The 23,834-nt window shown below is 45.0% G+C and overlaps 2 protein-coding genes across 7 annotated transcripts in view; one reads left to right on the forward strand and one right to left on the reverse strand.

Annotated features, from left to right (window-relative positions):
* Nucleotides 1-1,289: 1,289 nt before the first annotated feature.
* PRDX6 (peroxiredoxin 6) lies at nucleotides 1,290-13,456 on the forward strand. The gene is made up of 5 exons (XM_047840320.1): nucleotides 1,290-1,494; nucleotides 5,831-5,987; nucleotides 9,281-9,427; nucleotides 10,643-10,789; nucleotides 12,456-13,456. The coding sequence occupies exons 1-5, from the start codon at nucleotides 1,400-1,402 to the stop codon at nucleotides 12,582-12,584; spliced, it is 675 nt and encodes a 224-aa protein (XP_047696276.1). The 5' UTR covers nucleotides 1,290-1,399; the 3' UTR covers nucleotides 12,585-13,456.
* A 3,374-nt stretch (nucleotides 13,457-16,830) lies between these two features.
* SLC9C2 (solute carrier family 9 member C2 (putative)) overlaps nucleotides 16,831-23,834 on the reverse strand; it is a 96,998-nt gene continuing 89,994 nt past the window's right edge. For 5 of the 6 annotated variants that reach the window (XM_047840311.1, XM_047840313.1, XM_047840310.1 and 2 more), the window contains 3 exons: nucleotides 23,514-23,699; nucleotides 21,729-21,813; nucleotides 19,521-19,618 (listed from right to left, as the gene is read on the reverse strand). In XM_047840311.1, coding sequence (XP_047696267.1) covers nucleotides 19,521-19,618; nucleotides 21,729-21,813; nucleotides 23,514-23,699 — 369 coding nt within the window. Of the gene's footprint in view, nucleotides 17,365-19,520; nucleotides 19,619-21,728; nucleotides 21,814-23,513; nucleotides 23,700-23,834 lie in introns of those variants that run through there. The other variant, XM_047840312.1, reaches the window with a different exon arrangement.

Raw genomic sequence — 23,834 nt, forward strand, 5'->3', positions numbered from 1 at the left:
ATACAGGAGTGCTGATGCATAGGGGCTCTTACACCCCAATGTTTATAGCAGCACTTTCAACAATAGCCAAATTATGGAAAGAGCCGAAATGTCCATCAACTGACGAATGGATAAAGAAGATGTGGTTTATATATATATATACAATGGAATCTTGGCAATGAGAAAGAATGAAATCTGGCAGTTTGTAGCAACGTGGATAGAACTGGAGGGTATTATGCTAAGTGAAGTAAGTCAGGCAGAGAAAGACAGATACCATATGTTTTCACTCATATGTGGATCCTGAGAAACTTAACAGAAGACCAGGGGGGAGGGGAAGGGGGAAAAAAAAGTTACAGAGAGGGAAGGAGGTGAACCATAAAAGACTCTTAAATACTGAGAACTGAGGGTTGATGGGGGGTGGGGGAGAGGGGAAAGTGGGTGATGGGCATTGAAGAGGGCACCTGTTGGGATGAGCACTGGGTGTTGTATGGAAACCAATTTGGCAATAAATTATATATAAAAAAAACTTCCCACTTCCTTGGGTGGTAGAGTTGACTTGCATACAGCAGACCACAAGAAGTATGTTTTAAAATGCATATGTAGATTTCAGGATAATTGTGTTGAATATTTTATGGTTCATAATGAACTCTGGGAGAGGGGAGGGCAATAAAAGTTTAGTCACATTCCCCCAAGCACTGACTGACATAGGTGCTGGAATTTTTGCTGCAATACGAAAGCCACTTCCTCTGACATAAGGTCCCTTACACGTCTGGGTCTTGCCACATCCTCTGATATACAGAGTTCGTGATGGCTAGGCTGGCTGGGGTGGTCAGGATTCCAGAAGCTCACACTTAAAGAGGGGTAAGTGGAGGGGTCAGGCGACCAAGAGTGAGCGTACAGGAGGATCGCGGATTCGTCATCCCCCACCCCGATTCTCCGCCTTGGGGCTCCCCTTCTACTGCGACCCGCTTCCTTGCACCACCAAAGCCCAGACGCACTGCACGATCAAACCTTCTCACCCCCAAGCCTTCAGGGGTCACTGAGTCCCAAGTCACGTGAGTGGAGACAGGCGCCGGCGCCCACAGGTTCCCGGCAGGTTCAGAGGCAGGAGACTAGGACCCAGAACTGACCCGCCCTTGCTCCGCCCCTCGCTCCGCCCCTTGCTCCGGCCTGCCCCGTCCGCCATCCCACCCGCGCCAGCAGGGATCTGTCCTTCGGGCGGCTGCCCGGTTCCGCCCCGCCCCTCGCCGTGCCACGGCCCCGCCCCGCTCAGACTCCGCCTCTGGCCCCGCCCACGCCGCTCGCTTCCCGCCCCTCGCGGCCCCACTTACTCTGCGGCCGGCACCCACACCGCCGGAGCCGGCAAGCTGGTGGCTGCCGCTGCTGCGCGTCCTCGTCTTCCCGCGTCACTGCTGCCGCCATGCCTGGAGGTCTCCTTCTTGGGGACGAGGCTCCCAACTTCGAGGCCAATACTACCATCGGCCGTATCCGTTTCCACGACTATCTGGGAGACTCGTAAGTGGCCACCTCGTAGCGTCCTCGGGTTACGCCCGGCCTCGGAGGTGCCTTCCCTATTTCTTCTACCTTCCGTCCTTCCAGCTCAGCCCCCTGGTCGCCGCCCGCCTCCTCCCCGCACCGGTTCCTGCACGTGCCTCTGGCCGAGTGGCTCCTGCCCCGCGTCGGCCGAGCGCTGCTGGGGGCCGGCCCCTCGACCCCATTCCGCCGGCGGCCCCCGTGTGGCTGAGCCGGCTCCGCGGCGGGAAAGGGGGAGGGGAACGAAATTGGGTTCCAGCAGGTACGGGCACCGGAGGCCGATGCGGAGGGTTTGTTGCCTGTATCACTCGGTTTGGTAAGGGGTGCAAGGAGCGTGGCCGAGTTGAGGGGGCTGGGGCGAGGGCCGGGCTGCATCAGGGGTCACTTCCCGGGACTTGTCCCCAGGGTCGCACTCCCTCCCTCGGTGCTGGAATTTGCTCCCTGGGGGAAGGTGAGTGTCTAAGGCCAGAGTCTGAGGACACTGCTGTGGGCGGAAGGTTCGGGACGGCCCAGCGCGCCGAGGACTTGCTTGCTGCAGTGGTATTTGCAGGCTTCTCGACACAAAATGTAAAAATTTAAACCACCAGCTGCCAAATAAGTGGCTGAAAGACTTTTTGTCCAGAGCCTCCTCCTGTGGCTGGGATATGATTTGATAACAGCTTTGGGAGGAACCAAGAACATTCTGTATGTAGGTGTGCCCTTCATTCCAGAACTTGCAACACTTGAAGTGAAGGGCTTTCTGAGGTTGCTCAGTTGCAATGGCGTGTTCTTGCCGCGGTAGGCCACTGCAGGCTCCTGGACGCCTGGACCTCCCCGCTTTTGAGACCCTTTTGTTTCCCAGTCGTGTGCCCCTCACTGCTTCCTCCCCCCACTGCTTTGCTTCCAGCACGTGGCCTTGCCGGCGATAGCCAGATCTGGCCTGGCAGTCAGACCATTATGACTAGGAGTAAATTGGTGTTGCCCAGGTTTTACGTTTTACAGCCCCTGAATCAGCAAGCTTTTAAGTTGCTTGGTTTTAATCTGAAACCTCCCAGATATGTGTCATTATATTATGGCTCTGGAGTTCCAGTGGTCCCACCACACTGGTTTTCCCTTTTTTTTTTTTTAATTATTGAAGTATAGTTGACACACAGTGTTATATTAGTTTCAGGTGTACAATATAGTGATTAGACAATTCTATACATTACTCAGTGCCCATCACAGTAAGTAGTCACCGTCTGTCACCATGCATTATAATATTATTGAGTGTTCCCCATGCTGTGCTTTTTATCCCCATGACTAATTTATTTTATAACTGCAGTTTGTACCTCTTAATCCCCTTGATCTATTTCACTCATCCCCCCCACCCCCTCTGGCAGCCACCAGTTCTCTGCATTTATGACTCTGCTCCTGGCTTTTTGTTCGTATTTTCTGCACTGTGGTGTTCTGAGGCTTAACAAATCCTCCATGATTTGTGTCCTTATTTTATTTACAGTGTCCAGATATATATGTGTATAGACAGAGAGAGGGAAGTTTATGACATTCATCAATGAGTGGACAGGGCTATGCAGAGAACCTGGGAGGGATTCTTACCCACTTAGGCCTACACAGCCCTTTACACTCTCTTAAGTCTATTTTCCAGCTGCCAATTTAAGGGAAAAGCTAAGCTTTGTGAAAGAGAGGACTAGGCTAGAAAAAAGATGAAAAATGGAACATTCAGACCTTAAAGGCAGGGAGAGATATACAGACTGTGTCCAGTCTCGTAATCTAGGTATTAGTATTTCTCCTAAAGTCCATGGGATTTTTAGAGTATGTTCCTTTCCATTCCTATCTACAGTCCTCATCCCCATAGAACAAAATCTTATCAGAACTCTTAGATTGTATAAAGATAAATATTGACATAAAACATTTATTATAGCAATAATTATAAATGCCGTCACTATTTAAGCTAACCCTACTTTTTTGGGTTTCTTGCTGTTGTTTATTTGCCCCTGGGTCTATCCTGATTTTATTAAAAGCGGTGCCTTCTCAGGGAGCCACCAGTAGGAAGATGAGAAAAATATCTGGATCTACAAACAAAAATATAACAAGTCTGCCTCAGGTCACGCCTGGGATTGTGTTCCCTCCCCTACCTTGAAAAGAAGTTTGAGCTCTTTTTATAATTATAATACATGGTTTTGCCTAATGCAATTTCCCCAGGGACTCCGTTCTGTGTGTGATCTCAATTCAGAGGTCAGCTTTTGATCTAGGTGTTTTTGGAGAAAAAAAAATAATAATTTCAAACATTACAGGTATCTGCCCTACCCCTGACAACTGGAAACAACTAAGGGGTTTGGGTGCTTCATTTGGTGAGTTTAATGAGCTTTAGCTCTGTTTCTTTGTGTATATGGTAGAAGCAGCTTCTTTACAGTACATCTTCACCAAACAAAACTTGTTTTCCTGGGGTTTTCTGGGGGTTAGTGAGTGAGGACCCTTCCCTTAAAGGAGGAAACCTTTTGTCTTTTGAAGCAAATGGGATGATGTAATTGAACTCCTCTTAAGAGCACACACAGTTAGGGAGACTTAGAGGGGAATGCAGACCATAGTAAGACATCCTCAGACTTACCCCCTTCCTAGCCATGTGGCACACTGGAGTTTGGCCTCTGAGGGGGACAGGATGTGAAGTGGCTTAAACTGAGTTCCTTAGCATGATTCAGCAAAACCTTTTCGATGCACAATGGAAAGAGTGTGTCTGACGCTTCTAATTCATCAACCCTTTAACAACTCAGGAAGAAATGCCCTGTTTTTGTCTCAACTCTTGGAAACTTTCTCGTAAGTCTCATCTGACCCTTAAGCAGATCCTTTACCATAGAATCAAAGGCCTAGATTTTTTACCCATACCTAGATTATTTATATCACAAGATGTATAGCCCTCTTACTGTCCTTTATAAAAAAGTAAACATACCACAAACCTCCAGAATCTTCAAAGTATTACCTCTCTCTTCCCAGTCTTGCCATAGGGCCCTCTATCCTCATTGTAGGAAGGCTTTTCCTTTCCTGAAGCCTTGGGAGTTGAGTGGCAGATGTAGGTGGGAGGGAGGTACCCTTGTCTCTGCTTTGTTTTTTGTGCCTCAGGAAACTTGGCAGATTTTGAGAGGTCAAGCTTGGCATCTAGACCGAGTTGAGTTATTTAGTAGTTTAGGATCCTGGTTTAACACAAGTCCAGCGGGGTGTGGAGAACCCGGTGTTAAATTTTCCTTTTCAGTCAGAAGAGTAGTTCTGTTGCCAAGGAGAAGGAAATGGTATTCCAAAAGTTCTTGGTGACTTTTAGCTGGAAATATGCTTAAAAATCTATATAAAGTTTCATCCTAGGTAATGATGATTTAGATATTCATGTTTACCTAAGAATCTGTAGTTGTCAAAATCTGTGTTGTAGGCGGCCAGTTTTCTTGCCTACTTGGACTAAAGCAAAAAGGAAAAGAAACTGCAAAGGAAGAGACAGGTAAAACTCAAAAGTGCGGTAGCTTCGTCAGGGTGCAGAGATTGGGTGTCCTGCTTGGCAGGCTTGGTAGCTTTACAAAAGTTTTTATATCCACTCACTACAAAGAAGCCAAGTGTCAGCTTTAATTTTACATATAAATAGAGGATAGAAGCCTATTTATTTGAGATTATGTAACCTGTTTATTATTGCAGTCAGGCATTTGGTTGGATTGGGGCATATTGGGACATCCATTATTATAGCCTAGAAAAAAAGTAGAAGTGGGTAAGAAGGGGGGAAAAGGTATTTCAGTAAGCTTGTTGGTTTGAGTAGCACAGGTTTTATGAGCTGAAAAAGAGGGTGGCCCTGTAGTTATTTAAGGAGGCAACACCCTTAAATTACAGTCTCCTAAGACATTTATCATGTGGAATTTCATATGTTTGGTTGAATTGGGCTTTCAACATAGGCTTTTCTGGAAGTCAGAAGATCAAAAAGCATTCCTCGGGGCACCTGGGTGGCGCAGTCGGTTAAGCGTCCGACTTCAGCCAGGTCACGATCTCGCGGTCCGGGAGTTCGAGCCCCGCGTCGGGCTCTGGGCTGATGGCTCAGAGCCTGGAGCCTGTTTCCGATTCTGTGTCTCCCTCTCTCTCTGCCCCTCCCCCGTTCATGCTCTGTCTCTCTCTGTCCCAAAAATAAATAAACGTTGGGAAAAAAATTAAAAAAAAAAAAAAAGCATTCCTCAACAAAACTTTAAAAGTAATTGTCCTCATAAGCACTTATTTAAAAAGGAAGTCATTTTTGACATGGGATTTGTGATTTCTCATTCTACATGACGGTGATAATCCCTCCAATATGCTGTGGCTTCCTTTTCCTTCATCTCAGATGGGGCATTCTCTTCTCGCACCCTCGGGATTTCACCCCTGTGTGTACCACGGAGCTCGGCAGAGCCGCAAAGCTGGCACCCGAATTTGCCAAGAAGAACGTGAAAATGATTGCCCTCTCAGTGGATAGTGTTGAAGACCATCTTGCCTGGAGCAAGGTATAGTACCAATTGGCATGTGCTTTGAGGTTATAAATCAAGGTATAAATTATGTAGAGTAGCTTGGGTTTTTTGAGGTAAAGGTACAAGTAACTTCAAGTTCAGGCTTCACCTATTATTTGAAAATCTGACTTAAACTGCACAGTGATCTCTACCTTGCTAAATGCAATGCTCGGTTTTTAGCCCTCGTCTTTCCCGGCCCACTAGCAGCCTTCAACCCACTGGTCGTTGTATATCCTGGAACATTTTCCTCTCATGGCTTGCACACACCACACCTTGAGCTACTCCTGTTTATGGTCAGAGTGAGCTTCCTCACCCCCAACTCCTAGTTATGCTAAAGTTGCCCTGAATTCATTTATTGGACACCGTCTCTTTTTATCTATACCCTTCCCCTTGGTGAGCTCATCCACTCACGTCTAAATGCTGTGATTCCCGAATTTCCATCTCTAGGCCAGACACTGCTGGTTCCCAGACTGCTACGACCACCGCCAACTCCCATCTCCCCTGGGATGCCCTGTCATCTCACACCTAGTATGTCTGACACTGGCTTCCTTTTCTTAATCCGAGATCTTACTCATCTTAGCTAATGGACACTGCGTTTTCATAGTTGGCCAAAATCTAGGCATCATCCTGAATTCCTCTGGTTTTTCCATATCCACGTCTGGTTCATCAGTAAACTTGTCTGCTCTGCCTTTAAAATGATGCAAAATACTATTTGGAAGACTTTCCTTAGGTAGCTTTGTGGCTTGTGCCCTTCCCGCTTTCAAGTCTTGATTCAAATGCTACCTCATCAAGGTCTTCTTCCATGGCCTCCTTATCTAAAATTATAACTCCCCTCCATGTTCCTTATCCCCCTGTGATTTTTTCTATAGCGTTGTCACCATCTAAAATAAAATGTTCTGCACGTTGCTAGTTTCATTTGTTCATTTGTCCACACCCATCAGGCTCAGCAAGGCAGACTCCTGTTTTGTGCTCTGTCGAACAGTGCTTGGCACTCAGTGTATCCTAGGCAGTCAGTCTCTGTGTGTTGAATGCATGAACGGAAGGAATTGTCTACTTTCAACAAATGATTTACTTGGACAATAAATGTGGTGTTCTAAACTTGACATTTTGATGACTTTGCGATGATGTGCCACTAAAAAGTGATGATAGGTAAGCTCTGAAGGATGCTTACAATGTACTAGGCACTCTGTCAAGCACTTGCTATGCAACTGAATAAAAGATGTGGTACTGACTTGTGAGCTGGCCACCTGGGGCTGCAGCCCTTGGCCATTTCCTGCTAGTTAATTCTAAGTGCCCGAGATTAGAAGCATCATATACAGGAGAAAAGAGAAGGGGCTTTCTCTTGCTTACAGTGGCATTTTTTTTCATCCCTTACATTTGGCTGCGACTGATAAGTGCATTTCTGCACTATGCTCTCATGTTTGCCAGTGAGAATACTTTTCCTCCCACAGAGTTGGAGGGACTTGCTCAGGGTTAGCCGGCTAGGAAGGGATGGCAGTGCAATTGGAACCTCAAACCAATGCTGTCATTGATACTACATGATAGAGAGTAGGAATTCATCTGATTTAGGCTAGAATAAAGCCAAAGCATGTGGTTCTTTGGTGTTCGTGGATATAACGTAATGCCCATCAGGGAAGTGGCAGTGTTGACCGTTTATTACCGTACAGCAGCCATTGAAACTAGAAACCACCAAAGGAAGAATTGATTGCCTCTTGTAAAACACCTTTTAAAGTAGGAGCATGCCCGGGCTCATTTTAGCTTATGAGCCTCTGCCTTGAATTTTCAGAATTGTGAGAGCACTGAACAGGAAATAAGTCCCACCTATCAGAAGCAGTGGCCAAACTTTGGCACTCCACTGGTTACATAGGAAACTTCAGGACCCCTATAGCACAAAGCCCTTTTGATTATTACTTAGTTGTGATGAGTTGATGGGGGGCCAGTGACAACAGAAAGGAAGTTAAGATAATAAAATTAAGGAACTCGTCAAAATGTGTTGTTACCCGTTTCAAAGTTCACCTGTACCACTTCTGTCCTGTTGCATCTCTGCTGAGAAATTGACAGAGGCTCTATATCCGCCATGACCTCAACCCCTATGTTACTTTTAAGGCTCCACATGATAAACAGACCTTATTCCAACCTTAAATCCTCTCTCCCGCTGCTTCCTAAAGCTCTACCCAGCTAAGTTACTCACTCTCTTCTCAGTTATTTATGCTCAGACCTGCCTGCATGTTCCATTAATACTGCTCCTCTTCCCTGTGAAAAATCTCATCCATCCTTCAAGGCCCCAGGTAGAATCTCTCCTGAAGTCTTTCCTAACTCAGGAGACCTATCTGTCAATGGGGACATTAGTATACTTCAGCATTTACAACCTGCCATGTAAATATTAGAGTCTTGCATTTGCTGCTACTTCACATGGGAATCATCTTAACCAAAGTAGAAGTTTCTTTGAAGGCAGGTACCACGCCTCACTCATCCGCATGCACTTGTCCTCGTGCTTACCCCACGGGAAGTGCTGTATCATTGATCAAATACGGGAGCTAGATTTTCTTTTTCAAAGGCTTCTAGGGATAGGAAAGGTAGGAATGAATGAGTAAATGAGTGAAGTTTAGTAGGGGAAGAGAGTAGAATAAGGAGGAAAGTACATTATTGTCTTTCAGTTCAGACTGAAATGCTTTGTTTTCTATGTGGATTTCACCCTAGTGTAAATTTACCTTGGACTTGTCCTTAAAGTATATATTCAACTCTCCATTCTTGGATTTGCTTCAAATTTTATGGGTTTTTTTTTTTCATTTCTTAGTATCTGCTGTATAGTAGCTTAATGTCTGGGTCGGGGTTCTTAGCGGGCAGGGACCAGATCTGTAGAATTATCTTTGCATGTGGCATTATTTTTAGATTTGATGGACTTAATGAACACATTATTTCTGATGGTATTTACTTGTTGGGTACCCAGAGAGGTACCTTAGATTGGGATCTAACTCTACAGCATTCAACTTTTAAAGCATTTCTTGCTGCTTTCTGTGGGCAGTAAAATCATGCCAAATTTTAAGAGACCTGGGCATGAAAAGGGTCTGTGGTTATAACCTAAGTACTGTACTGTACTGTTATTTCTGTCAGTGAGTGATTGGGGTGAGGAGTGTTCATTCATTCATTTTTTTTTTTTTTTTTACTAAAATCGCTTAGAGAAAATTATGATTATGTTCCTCTTCCCTATCTTGCAAGATGTTCATTGATTGAATTCAAAGAATGTGCCTGGTTTAGATTTTTTTTTTTCCCTTTCACCTGCATTTCAGGATATCAATGCTTACAATGGTCAGGAGCCCACAGAAAAATTACCTTTCCCCATCATTGATGATAAGAATCGGGACCTTGCCATCCTGTTAGGCATGCTGGACCCAGCAGAGAAGGACGAAAAGGGCATGCCTGTGACAGCTCGTGTGGTGAGTTGTAGAAATCCATTAGTTGTCCTCATGACTGGCCAGGCTCCGTGTACAGCTGAGTGCTTACACCGACTCGAGGAATAGAGGAATATCTCCAGTTATAAAATAATTAGCGGCAATCTCACTGACCATCCGTACTGCTGAAGCAAAGTAAAATTTTCAGCTAAATTTGATAACTTTTGGAAATGTACATAAAATAAGTAGTTGATCATAAGGTATCATCTAGAATTGAGGAATCTTTTTCCCAGCTCTCCTAACAGTCCTCTCTTTTTCCTTCTTCATAAGGCAACTGTGGCTGGGAATTCCTGTTTGTCCTTACCTACTAGAGAACAGACTTAATCCCTCATCTGCAAAACTATACAACTATTTGAAGACTGGTATCAACTCCCATCAGTATATTTTTTTAAAGTTTTTTTTAATGTTATTCATTTTTTGAGAGAGAGAGTGCGAGCGGGGGAGGAGCAGAGAGAGAGGGAGACAGAATCTGAAGCAGGCTCCAGGCTCTGAACTGTCATCACAGAAACCCGACACAGGGCTTGAACTCGGGAACTGTGAGATCATAACCTGAGCCAAAGTCAGACACTTAACCGACTGAGCCATCCAGGTGTCCCCCGCCCCCATTAGTATATTTTTAAGGTAATCATCCCTAGTTAACATAGTACCTTCCTGAGGCCTTTCCTGGATTCAATTTGCATATCAGGTTTTCTTACTGAGACACCCAGAACCAAATAGAATTCCCTTCTAAGTTTAGAAAAATAACATGGAGGGGCGCCTGAGTATCTCAGTCGTTTAAGCCTCCAACTTCAGCTCAGGTCGTATCTCGAGGTTTGTGAGTTCAAGCCCTGCATCGGGCCCTGTGCTGACAGCTCAGAGCCTGGAGCCTGCTTCAGATTCTGTGTCTCCCTCTCTCTGCCCCTCCCCCACTCACACTCTGTCTCTCTCTCTCTCCTTCAAAAATAAATCAACGTTAAAAAAAAAAAAAAGAAAAGAGAAAGAACCTGGAGAAGAAAATTATCTACACTGAAGCCACCCAGATTAACAGTTTGATGTATCCTCCTAGATGTTTGCTGAGGGCAGGGTTGGGGGCAGGGTTTGGGTTTTGGTTTTTTTCTACACTCTTGAACATTTCTAGTAACTAAAGAGCTTTCAAAGAAGCTTTGATATCAAAAACACTTAAAAGAATTATTCCTATTTATGCATCTGTGTGCTTTGCAGGTATTTATCTTTGGTCCTGATAAGAAGCTCAAGCTGTCTATCCTCTACCCAGCAACCACTGGCAGGAACTTTGATGAGATTCTCAGGGTAATTACCTCTCTCCAGCTGACAGCGGAAAAGAGGGTTGCCACCCCCGTTGATTGGAAGGTAAAGACGTTAAAAGGGCAGATACCCAGCTCACCTTCAAGGCCTAAGGGGCCAGTCTCTAAATGGCTATCTTCTGGGTCTTTCTTACTTGGGGCTCTTTTTCTGGCACGCACACACACTGGCAGGACTTTTCCTTATGGCTGAGTTTCAGATTTACTATGAGGCCATTGTCAAGGTCTTCTTTGTATTTTTATATGAAATATAAACTCCCCGTATTGCTTTCTAACTTCCATATCACTTGATCAAATTAATTGGTCAGAATGATTCCTTTTATTTTTTAAGTTTATTTATTTATTTTGAGGAAGAACACGAGCAAGGGAGAGGAGAGGCAGAGAGAGAGAGAGAATCCCTTAGCATGGAGCCTGGGGCGGCCCTCAAACTCACGAAGTGTGTGATCGTGACCTGAGCTGAAACCAAGAGTCGGATACTTAACCAACTGAGCCATCCAGAATGATTTCTTAATAAAATAATTTTTTTAAAAAAAACCTTTAACCCTTCCCAAAACGAGCAAAATGTTGGCAAAATATTTATAGCAAAACTTAGATTGGCCACTTGAGTCATGGCTATAAAACTCTTTGGTGTATTAATGTCTGGAGCATTTCACTTCTCTTAAGCTTCAATTAGCCTTTCAAACCCCATGTAGAATTCTCAGACAGGGATAATATCACAAGGGCATCTTAACATTGCTACCTTTTTAAAATATGCTCACCTGAATACCAGGTTGTGTTGATTTGTTTTTCCTGACAGGCAAATCATTTAAAGTCTGTATCTGTCCATTGAACATGTGTTTATTGAGCCCAGGCAGTGGGCTCCGGGCTACAGCAACAGTGAACAATATAAATATTAATGTAAATAGGAGTCCCTGCCCTCAGAGAGCTTACATGCCAGTGGGCAGAGACAAACAGTACGCAAGTTTACCGTGTTTTAGGTGGCAATAAGTGTGACTGAGAAAAATCAAGCAGAGGTGGAGAGAGTGGGAGCATAGGGGTGGGAGGGTAGGTTTTATAATTGGCTGTCAAAGAAGGCCTTTCTCTGAAGGGAACTTTGGGAAAGACATGAAGAAAGCAAGGGACCAAGTCGTGCTTGTTTATGAGGGAGGAAAGGGCGCCTGGGTGGCTCAGTCAGTTGAGCGGCCGACTTCGGCTCAGGTCATGATCTCACAGTCCGTGAGTTCAAGCCCCGCATCGGGCTCTGTGCTGACAGCTCGGAGCCTGGAGCCTGTTTCAGATTCTGTGCCTCCTTCTCTCTCTGACCCTCCCCTGTTCATGCTCTGTCTCTGTCTCAAAAATAAATAAACATTAAAATATATATATATATATGAGGGAGGAAAACCAGCGTGCCTGGAAGAGCAGGAGCGGGAGGTGGGGCAAGGAGGCACGATTCATTCACACCGGGCAGCGGTAAGGACTTAGAATTTAAATTTTAAAGTGTGGTGCCAAGACGTCACTGGGTTTAAAACAAGACCATTTCTTGTTAAGATGGGGACATTGTTCTCTCAGCAAAGTGTCGAAGATCATCCTGTGAAAACAAAATTCCTCAGAGGGGAGAGAGTGACCAATACTGGGTTATTCTCATGAGCACCTGTAGCTACTTTTCTGAAGCTACTTCTTGGCCTTCAGGCTTCACTGTAAGAGTGAATTTCATTATTTTCAATGTCTTTCAATAGGATGGCGATAGTGTGATGGTTCTTCCAACCATCCCTGAAGATGAAGCCAAAAAAATTTTCCCTAAAGGAGTCTTCACCAAAGAGCTCCCGTCTGGCAAGAAGTACCTCCGTTACACGCCCCAGCCGTAGTCCCCCAAGGAGGTGGTTAGCACAGTGAGCCAGGGGACGCCGGCTGCCAGTCATGTTCTCCTGCACCTGTTCCATAACAACATCCTGGTGTGATCACAGCCAAGGCCTTTAGGTTGCTATACTACTGGCTTATTAAACAAAATGGCACTAAAAATTTCTTGGGATCCTTTCCTCTGTGCCTTCACCAGCATTCTGTTCTGTTCCTGCACCGTAGCACTCTCTGCTGTCTCTGAAATGTAGTCTGTATGTGAGATTCAAGTCTTAGATGTCTACAGGATGTGGGGTCGATGAGGTAGTGTCAGTTGATGGTGGAGAAAGTCTGTTCTGCTCCATCATAGAATGACTGTCAGGTTTTCAGCTGTTCCAATCAAATCCAGAACTTGACGTTCAGATTCCCCTGTAGATACGAGTATATAACCCAAAAACCTGTAGAGTATCGAGAAATTCTCCACTCTTCAGGGTTTTGATTGCAGCGGGGGCAACAAACTTTTCAATTCTATACTTTTTCAGTAGATAACTGAAGTGGGATGAGCGGGGGAGGAATCTTTAAATATTTTGCTATAACGAAAATTTTTTGAGAAATTTCTATTAAAAAAGAGAGGCTATAGAAGAAGTTCCACTTGCCTGCCTGCCTGCCAGGGAGGTGGACCAGGAGGTGTGAGCGATACGACCGTGCCATGTGCCTTTCATGCAAAGTATTTCCATATGTCTGTCTGCTCTACACTGATGGGCACAAGAGCACACCTTGGGAAGAAAGGAGGAAATGATTGAAAATGTTTTGTTATAGAACTATTCTTGCAGTGAGGGGGTGGGGCTGTTTTCTGAGTTTTGCTTTTTGGGGATTAGCAAATAAATTCTTTGTTAAAACTGGATCAGAGAATTCTGTTGTCACGTTTTGAAGTACTAGTTTAGACTCCTGACCCGAAGGGCAGAGCTTTGCTCGCTAGGATCGGCATCAGTACTTTTCTCCAAAGGCAGATACGTGAAATTTCTTGTGACGAAAGTGGAGGAGCAGCTGACGAACAAGGAGATTTCACCACATCTCTTGGCCCACTTCGCTCCTTCCTGTTACTTCCCTGGGTCCTTGGGTTTGTGACCCCCCCCCCCCCCTGCTGTAAAGAGCTCTCCTAACATATTACTTTAATTGGATTTACAAGGCTTAAGAATATGAATCTTGAGGAGAGTAGTACACCTGTGCGTTTCTGGAAAGAATACTAACTACTGTGAACTCATGATCTCTCACACTTTTGTTAGGCTGTGCTGATAAGTCCTGGGTTTAGAAAGAAGTGTCCCATACCTAGTATAGTCCCTTGCATGTAGCCCTCCATATTTTTTTATTGAGTAGAATAATGTAAAACATGATGCCTGGTGCCATATGGTAGACGAGTCATTAAGTCTTTAGTTTCCTTGAATTCTCCACATGTAAAATTTGAGTGACACCAAGAAGGTTGGGAAGGTAGTGAAAATTTCAAGTTACCCAATATCCTGAGGAGTCCTGGTCTGAAAGACCCAAGAGGAATGTGTCTTGCTCTTACTTCTTCGAGTCACAATATACTTTGCCCTTAAAGAACCAATACCTGGACCTCTTATAGGATATCTCCTAACTAGTCCTTGGATCTTCCGTCTCCTGTCACCTTTCCAACTATTCAGTTCTTGCTGCTCTCTTTTCTTCCCTTGGCTATTTGATGCCTCTTGTCCTTGTCTCTTGGAGTCTGGCTTCAACTTTCTTTCATGGTGACAATCCAGCATCTAAATCTCCGTTAATTTTTCAGTTATTCAACACTTAAGTGTTGATCTTTATTGACGGATGGAACGTGTGCCATTGGATTTGCAAATTCAAAATCAAATTCATCAACTTCCCCCAATAAATGTATTGCACCCCTCATCACTCAGGCACCCAAACCCTGGTGTTTTTTTGGCCATCTCTACTCTCCACATATATGATGTCAATACAAAGACACTGAAAAGGTTCAAAGAAAAGGCAGCCAGGTATCCCCAAATGGATTTCTGGCTCTGTCACCATGAAGCCATGAGACTTTGTGAAAAGATTCTTTTCCAGATGTAAAATGTGACATAATACGCATTTCCAGGGTTGAAGTGATCCTAAGTACATCTTCAGTGCCCTAGTGGGCATGGAGAATAGAGTTCCCATCAAGAGTTGCTGCTGTCAATTTTCATGGAAGAACAGAATAAACTACATTATGTGTTCAAGATTTATTAATTGAAAGCGAATTCACATACGACAATTGTGATTATGAGAGAAGCATGAGAAGTCCATGGGACTGCCTTCTCAGTCTTCTAAGATTCTCACAGTGGTAAATCTGTGGCCCCCTGTGTGGTCTTGCCACAAGTCTGATCTCGCCTCTAACCTCCACCCTAAGTGTAGGGATCTGCGTTGAGATACTCAGCAAAGGGGCAGGGAGCCAGAATGGCTGTGTAGTAGTTTACTCCCATTTGGCTCCACCCCTTTGGGGCAATGCGAATTGAGGAAATACAACTTTAATTTTTTTTTTTCTTTTTATTTTTGAGAGACACAGAGAGAGACAGAGCATGAATGCGGGAGGAGCAGAGAGAGAGGGAGACACAGAATCCGAAACAGGCTCCAGGCTCTGAGCTGTCAGCACAGAGCCCGATGCGGGGCTCGAACCCACAAACTGAGATCATGACCTGAGCTGAAGTTGAACGCTTAACCGAGCCATCCGGGCACCCCTGACAACTTTAATTTTAGCTTAAAGGGTGTATTAACCGGCCAAAAGGTCATTACCACTTTTCTTGGCAGTAACTGGTTCAGAAATGGGCACGTGATTCAATTCTTGAGAATGAGCCACAAACAGGATCATTGGAGTTTCTAGAGGAATTCTATCCTGACAACATTGGAGACCTTTTTTTTTCCTTTTTGTCTCACACAAAACATGATTGTTGCTAGCAGCCATCTGACTACCTGTGCACGGGGAACCACAGAATGAGGCTGGTCAACAGCAAAGTGGAGAGAAAAAATCTGATCATCATCTTCGCTGAGTCCATCAACCATGAACCCATCTTACCTCTTGACTGACACTACATAAAATAATACATGTCCTTAGGACATAAGCCTTTTGGAGTTGGGTTTAGGCCAAACGCATCCTAACTGATGTATGTGGGAGGAAGTATCTCCTAGTTCCATCAGATATGCTAATGAGCCTCTAAGCAAGACTGTAGAGCAGACTAAAGTATCTCAAATTTCAAATGCACTAAATCCCACAGGAGTGTGAAAATGCAGAGCCCAGGGGCCTACCCCCAGGGACTGACTCTGCAGGTGGCCAGCTGGTGTTCATTTGTAACAAGCCATGTGACTGGTGCAGAGCACAGCAGGTACTGCCCTTAACCCAGTATCCACTTACCCCGTACTTTTCACTAAAACCGCCCAGATCATTATTAAGGGTGGCAGAGTGAGATGCCAGCCAAAAAATCATCTTAAGGTGAGAGGTTTAGGCACATGACCGTGCTGGCCTGGGATGAGGTCCATTCCTGACTCAAAGGCAAAACCTCGTAAAGAGAAAGCTCCTTGCCCTCCTGGAAAGCAAATAGGATGCCTGGAGGTACAGATGTCACTTTGCCACCCTGGGGATAAGGCACAGGCCGAGGATGAGGAGGCTGCAGCCTAGTCCGTGATAACTTACTTCCTTAACCAGCTGCACCCATCCCTTTCTGCCTATTTCTAGATGTTTAGTTACTATAAGAAAAATGAAGCCTTTAATTAGACTAAGTCACAGGGATGGAAGGTATAGTACAGGGAATATCGTCCATGGCGTTAGAGTAGCATCGTGTGGTGACAGATGGTAGCTATGCTTGTGGTGAGCACGGTGTGACGTCTACACTTGTCCATGTTGTGCACCTGAAACTAATGTAACCATAGTGCATCAACTATAATCAGAAAGAGAAAAAATGAAACCTCTGTGTTTCAGTCACAGTGGCCGGGTTCCTACGTGTGCAGCCACATCCAGTATTTGCTGACACTCAGGGGATCCACAGTCCACGCTGAAATACTGTCCTGTTATGGCAGGTGTCCAAAAGGTTCTAATAAATAGGCCTGACTTTTTGTCTTAGTTTTCTTCTTATTCTTACCTCTCTTAGGGTTTTCCCTAGAGTAGAGCATCAAATATCCTTTCGAAATCTTGTTGAAATGAAAAGGCATAATGGATTCTAAATAATAAACAATCAGACCATAACATTCAACTTTATTTGACTTTTAAAAAGAAACTGAAAAGTGATATCAAACAGTATTATGCAATGCAAGACTATTAACCTCTCCTAAACTTTGCTTTCAGCAACTAAGGTTAGAGAACATCGTTCCATTTTTCAACATATACTAAATTGGGGAGGGAGGGAATAACTTTTCACTGGAAAATGTTAGGGGGCCATTAACAACAAATCAAATTATATAAGTTGTATGCTTCAGTCAGTAATATTTTAAGTGTACAATGCTTCTGATTACTTGAATTCTCATAAATGGCTCTATTTGGTTTCATTTGGTAGGCCATGAATTATATTATCATCCTGAAGAATTTTGAACATCTCAAGTATAATGCAACTGCTTAAAGTTAGAGCTTTTCCAGCAGCTCAGTTGCTTGTGAAATAAATACAGAAGTATTTATTAGCCATTTCAGCAACTTCTGAGTAACCTCCTTGCCAGGCAATCCTTCAGCACGTGAGCCAGGATATTAGCTCAGTCTTTTACCTGACTCCACATACCACCTTAGCACCATTAGTATTCCTTTTTAAAATAGGGTCCAGTTTCCAACTATAAAGGAAAGTCAAAAGCAAAATATTAGACTATGAGCATTTCAGGAAAAAACATGAACTATCAAAATGCAATCAGAAAACTTAACTGAAAATTCACATTTTATTATCTGGAACGTTCCCTCTAAAAGATCTTACATATTAAGGGCTTTGAGAGATCAGTTACGAGTAAATACATATGCATCTCTGTGCTATTAAGCATCATCTTGGAAAGAGATACTCCATTAATTCACTAAGAGTAGTCAAACAAAGGTGCACTTCAGGAAAAGAGAAATGTCAGGAGAGTTGAATTCCGGGTAACTCTGTGACTGATTCCCAGGTAACCAGAAACTTTGTCCCTAAATCACAAGGAGAAACTTTTTTAAATAATGGGGCCTGGAAAAGAACAGTGAAAATGAGGAGTCAATGAAGCCAATTACTTGACCCCCCATTAGGTTTCCCATTTGTGAAACAGGGTCCTTTCCCATTTGTGAAAGAGGGTCCTTTCCCGTTTAGGAAGGCTACCTAAAAAGAACTAAGTTGCTCTCTTTAAAGGAACCATCAATCACACATTCGGTCAATGCAACTCTCCTTCCCCCAACAAACACTCTGCACACCACTCTGACGGTCATAAATGACAGTGAGGGCCCCGAATTTCTGTTAAAAGGGTCTGGAGGACTCCTTGGTTGGAGATGTGGTGGCCCAAGGGTCTTCTCTTGAAGCCGCGCTTACACAGCATACCATTTTCCCTCGGAAAACGTATTTACGTGGAGTGACTTCGCAGCTGGGAGACAGAGGGTGCTGGAGGCCGCTGAAGCCCATCCTTGGCCCCATTCACTGCTCCCTGGCCCACCTCTGCATTCACCTAGTGCCCCGTCGCCCTGTCAGAACAACATTCTCCTCCACTGTGCAGGGGGCTTGGGCCCAAACGACCTCTGTTAGGGGCCCTGACAGAGACTCCTTGAGTAACTAGGCCTACAGACAGGTCCCCCACTCCCCAGACTTCCCTCCACTCTGTCCTGGCCTGATGTGACCAGCCTTCCCCCCTCCTATTCCAGACATGGACTTCTCAAAATTTTCCAAATTAGCCCTGATTGCTGAGTAGAGTAGGAAAAGATGTCAGGGCAAAACCTAAGTGACTCTCCATAATAAAATGGCCTGAAGTCTTCTATTTTATCTTAAAAATTCATGCAAATTTGTCATCCTACTCCATGTGTGTTTTAATATAAAACATTTTAAAGAATCTAATGGTTAAATGAGTTTCTTCTGTTTAAAAGAGCACCAAGTAAAACTCATACTCTAGGAAGATGCCCTGGATGAGCCTGTGGCTACACATCCCCCGGGCACAGCACCCACATCCTCAGGGAATACACACTCCACACAGAGAGGCACAGGCCTGTGGATGCTAACATCTAGTTTGTGCGCATGGCATGACCCTCCCCATCCCTAACCCATAGATCCCTACTATTGAGCTACTGGGAAGGAGGTGCACAGGGGGAAACTGAGCCAGAGTGTGGGGCAGCCTGGGGCAAAATCACATCTTCCAGAAACATTTTATCATTTTCATCTTTAAATAATTCAGGTGAGGGACGCCTGGGTGGCTCAGTCGGTGAAGTGCCCGACTTTGGCTCAGGTCATGGTCTCACAGTTTGTGTGTTCGAACCCTGTGCTGACAGCTCGGAGCCTGGAGCCTGCTTCGGTTTCTGTGTCTCCTTCACTCTCTGTCCCTCCCCCGCTTGCGCGCTCGCTCTCTCTCTCTCTCTCTCTCTCTCTCTCTCTCAAAAATGAATAAACATTCAGGGGCGCCTGGGTGGCTCAGTCGGCTGAGTGTCCGACTTTGGCTCAGGTCGTGATCTCACGGTTCATGGGTTTGAGCCCTGCATCTGGCTCTGGGCTGACAGCTCAGAGCCTGGATCCTGCTTTGGATTCTGTGTCTCCCTCTCTCTCTGCCCCTCCCCTGCTCACGTGCTGTCTCTCCCTCTCTCTCAAAAATAAATAAATATAAAAATTTTAAAAAATTTTAAAAATGAATAAACACTCAAAAAATATTTTTAATAATCCAGGTGAGTTTTATCCCAATTTTTCTAAATTAATGAGCTGCCACTATGAATCTCTTTTATTACCAACTACATTTTGCTACTTGGCTTCACAATTGATTCCAGCTATGTGGCTTAATATTCACAGTAAGACAAAATCTAATCCATGTGTCAAGTTTCTTACCTCCTTTTTTCTCTTCCAATTATATTCTCTGTGGGTCGTTCGAAGACCAGTGTTGACTGAACCAATCCAAATACATGCATCAGACAGAAAAACTAAATTAGGAATTTAAGAGTAAAGGTAGCAGAAGACTATTCTGAAATGTCAATTTACTTTCTCTCAGTAGGTCTCCCTTCCCCCCCTTTCATATGAGCTCTTTACTTTCTTCCCTTTCTTCCCTCAAGGGCGTTTGCTCTTAGGGTCCCCAGAACCTAATGGAAAGGCCGACAAACTCAAATGAGAACAGGGAGGTCACATAAAAGAGGAAGCAGGCCATACCTAAGACAAGAGGGTGAGGTGTGGACTGTGGCAAACTGCACATTATCTGCTTCCCCCACAACCAGCTCTGAATGTTGCTACATACAGGAACGAGGCCCAAGCGTTAGCAGACTTTCTGAGTTTTTCGAGAAAAGCTCAAAATCTGGATTTTTTTTTTATGTGAAATTTGTCGATGTTCATCTTTTGCAACTTATTCTAAATTTAAAAAAATTTTTTTAACATTTATTCATTTTTGAGAGTGAGAGAGACAGAGTGTGAGGGGGGCAGGGGCAGAGAGAGTGGGAGACACAGAACCAGAAGCAGGCTCTAGGCTCCAAGCTGTTAGCACAGAGCCCGACGAGGGGCTCAAACTCATGGACCACGAGATCATGACCCGAGCTGAAGTCAGACGCCCAACCGACGTAGCTACCCAGGCACCCCTGCAACTTATTTTAAATTTTTAAAAGAAAACATATATGTGGGCCCAATCCAGTGCACTGACCTACCATTTATGATTCTCGTTCCAAATTCATCGGGAAATACAGCATGATATATTACCCTCAGTCTAAAAGTGATTGCAGAGAGCCCGAAGAAAGAGAGAGGCCTACAGGCCCAGGAACAGAGGAGGACCTGTACCCTGCTTCTGGCAGTGCTAAGATCTCTGACTCAGAAGCCCTCAGGGTGCCCCAAGGGGGCTGACGCTAGGCCCTGAGCTCCAAACCCTAGACCCCAGTGCCCCAAGAGTGTTGTGAAAGGCAAACTGAAGACACTGTGAGGGCTAGGGGTAACGACTATCTCAGTGTTAAGCCAGCTTGGACAGGAGACCTGGGAACACCGAGAACTCCCCCAAATCAAGTGCTGCACGTGACCCCAGAACAGGGCCTAGAAAGTAAGCTATAAGAATGCCTGAGGTTGAATTTGCTGCTAGGGCAGAAGTGGAATCACTTATTGAATGTCTGTCTCTCCTCTTCACAAGGGCAGACACCTGGTTTGGCTTGCTCACCACCTAGCGCTTGGCACAGTGCCCAGCACACGATGGGGCTGCGTCCTACAAGAATCGTGCAAATGAGAAATGAGTTATAAAATATTAATAAAATGCACTTTCTGCACGCGGTTTGAAATCATGTAAGCCCCTCCCCGCGAAGTAACAATTCGTGAAGAACTGCATAACCTCTAAGCTAGCAGATCATGCGGGTCAGAAACACCAGGATGGTGCCAATTAGAGACGAATCTTAAGGGAGCTCGGGCAGTTGGGGAAATGAAAACACTGGGCTTGGCAAGGCAGGGGTGCCAAGCACTACGTGGAAGATTTCAGCGCATTTTCTCTAGAGCAAGGCCTTGCTACCTCATCTGCTCAGTAATATTGCTTAGCACCGTGATACAAGCAGCGGGGCACTAATACACGTTTAGCGATTTTAATTAGGTCGTAACTATGGAAGCGCACCTCAAGCAAGAGAGCTGAGTTGTGGCTGCGACTGGTTTGGAGTAGTCAAAGAGCCTGGTTCAGGTTCCATATTCCCCTTGATTGTTGGGAACACACCAGCTCTCCACCCCTGGACGCACTGTGAGAAAGTCTATGCCCGCCCCATTCCTGCTTTACCCCCAGCAGCACGGTGGGTCTCCAGGCCGCCAGGACGGGAACAGAGTACCACACAGAAGCTGCTCTACACCAGCTGTGAAGGAAGGGACGGGAGAGAGAAAGGCTACCTCAGCGTCTGGAGGACTCAGGTGGCCTCCCAGAAGTAACATGGAGGCCAGGGTGGGCCCAAGGATGGAGACTGGTGATAAACCCACGCAATACCCTCAGATCATTTTCTTAGAATTAGATGAATGTTTCATGGTTTTCCTATCACAGAAAGGGCTACTCCTTACCCATGACTTTGGAGTCATTGGTATTTTTGGCAGGCTTGGATGCTTGGATAACCAGCAGCTTGCTTAAATCTGAAGTTCCCTGAATCTAAAGAAGAAAAGAAGTTAGTCAAAAGAGCAGACTTTGATCTCTAAGCTGGCTGCTTCCTAACCTTTTCAAAGAATATAAGAAATAAGCCAAAACTCAGAACTGGGCTTCAACCCTAAGCTCTCTATCTTTTTCATTTCAAATCCCCTCTAACATGGTTTCATGAAGTCTTGGCCCAGAAAATTACCTTTTGCACATTTACAATTATCAGGAAGGAACTTTCCACGCCTTACTTGTAACCAGACTGGAAATTCTGTTTGGGAAAACAGGGAAACCCCCAACATACACTCAATTGCTTTTATCCCTACATGGATGTCCAAGGGCTCAGGGCCCTGCTGTCCCAGACAGCAGGACTGTCTTCTTTTCTCAGAACTTTTGCCCTGTGTGTCCTCCAAAATTTGCCCTCCCAGAAGGCAAGTAGGGTGCAAGTAACAATTATAACTATCATTTCTAGATACCAGGTCCCCTCTCCCTCGATCCTCACAAGAAACCCAGGAAATGGCCACAGCTGTTATCCTAACTTCACGAATAGGAAACTGAGGGTCAGAAGGCAGGTCACCTATGGCTCACACATTGGTGGGCACAAGGGCCAGGCTTTACACCCAAGTATGCCTGATCCCAAACAGCTCCTGCTGTTCCCTGCCTCACTCCCACCCCCCACTTCAAAGCTAAAGCGATTTTCATTTTCTATTAGAAAAGCAGTTAAATTACCGTCATCCTCGGAATTGCTGAGAGGTACAAAATAATAATGTCGTGAAAGGGACGAATGCACTTTTTAGGAGGTTTACCAACTTTTCCGAGACATAAATTTTTCATTTAGTTAACAACCTCTCATTTAATAAATGAACCGGCAGAAAGGGTCTCTCCTCAAGAGGAGAAACGTCCTACCCGATTAAGGACAGGTCAGCTCTTCTCACTCCCTCTTCCTCCTCCCCACTCCTGTGCTCCACCTTCCTGCCACCCCATCCTATCACACCCTTGGTGTTCACACTCTTCTCCCTCACAGATCCATGGAATGGTGCTATCCAGGGCCCACTGTCAAGGTATGCTCACAGCCCCTCACGTGGCAACAAAGTGATGTGGCCCCTACTCAATTTTCTTCTTACTAACCAGTGCAGACCCCTTCAGAGCCACACTAGCATATGGTGTCATTTCCTCGGTGTGAACTAAGGAAAAGTGTCTCCCGTCCTTTGGGAGGTACAACCCTACTCCAGGGCAAATGGCTTGGCAAGCAGAGAGCAGGCAGATTCCAGCTCTCAGTTCCCCCTCGGGCACACTCTTGTGTAGGGCCCAACCCTCACAACTGTACATGGGAAGCCCTAAGCATGCTCTGACTGTTTTGTTAAGGGCGGTAAGAACTACAGGTTAAATTTCTTTTTAGGGTGGTCAGTTGAGTTTTAAAGTCACTTATGGGGCACCATGGAAAGCAAATGACTTTTTAGAAATAACGGTCCTGCGCCTGGGTGGCGCAGTCGGTTAAGCGTCTGACTTCAGCCAGGTCACGATCTTGCGGTCCGTGAGTTCGAGCCCCGCATCAGGCTCTGGGCTGATGGCTCAGAGCCTGGAGCCTGTTTCCAATTCTGTGTCTCCCTCTCTCTCTGCCCCTCCCCCGTTCATGCTCTGTCTCTCCCTGTCCCAAAAATAAATAAACGTTGAAAAAAAAATTAAAAAAAAAAAAAAAAAGAAATAACGGTCCTTACCTGCTCACAGGTTTTAGGCAAAATGCAAGGTGCAAGATATTGTACCTCTGTCTTAGTATCAATCACACTGCCATACACAATAATAACGAATTTCATAGTCACATTATCGATGACCATTTCGTTATAGCTTGATAAAGTCTCCACATATGCCAGATTGAACGCCGCACACTTCTGAAACTCTAAGTTCTACAATAAAATGACATTTTTTCTATGAATCATACCAGATGACACATGGAATCAAGAAGAAAGCAAACTCGCTGATTTACAGGCTTGTCAAAAGGCATATAGACCCTAAGACCAACAGAAATGATTTATTTAGAG

The sequence above is a fragment of the Prionailurus viverrinus genome, chromosome F1, assembly GCF_022837055.1.
Source record: "Prionailurus viverrinus isolate Anna chromosome F1, UM_Priviv_1.0, whole genome shotgun sequence".
NCBI lineage: Eukaryota > Metazoa > Chordata > Mammalia > Carnivora > Felidae > Prionailurus > Prionailurus viverrinus.

Coding starts and splice junctions, on each gene's coding strand:
- PRDX6 (XM_047840320.1), top strand. CDS start 1,400: ATGCCTGGAGGTCTCCTTCTTGGGGACGAGGCTCCCAACTTCGAGGCC. Junction 5,988..9,280: donor ACCATCTTGCCTGGAGCAAG/GTATAGTACCAA, acceptor CCTGCATTTCAG/GATATCAATGCTTACAATGG. Junction 10,790..12,455: donor CCACCCCCGTTGATTGGAAG/GTAAAGACGTTA, acceptor GTCTTTCAATAG/GATGGCGATAGTGTGATGGT.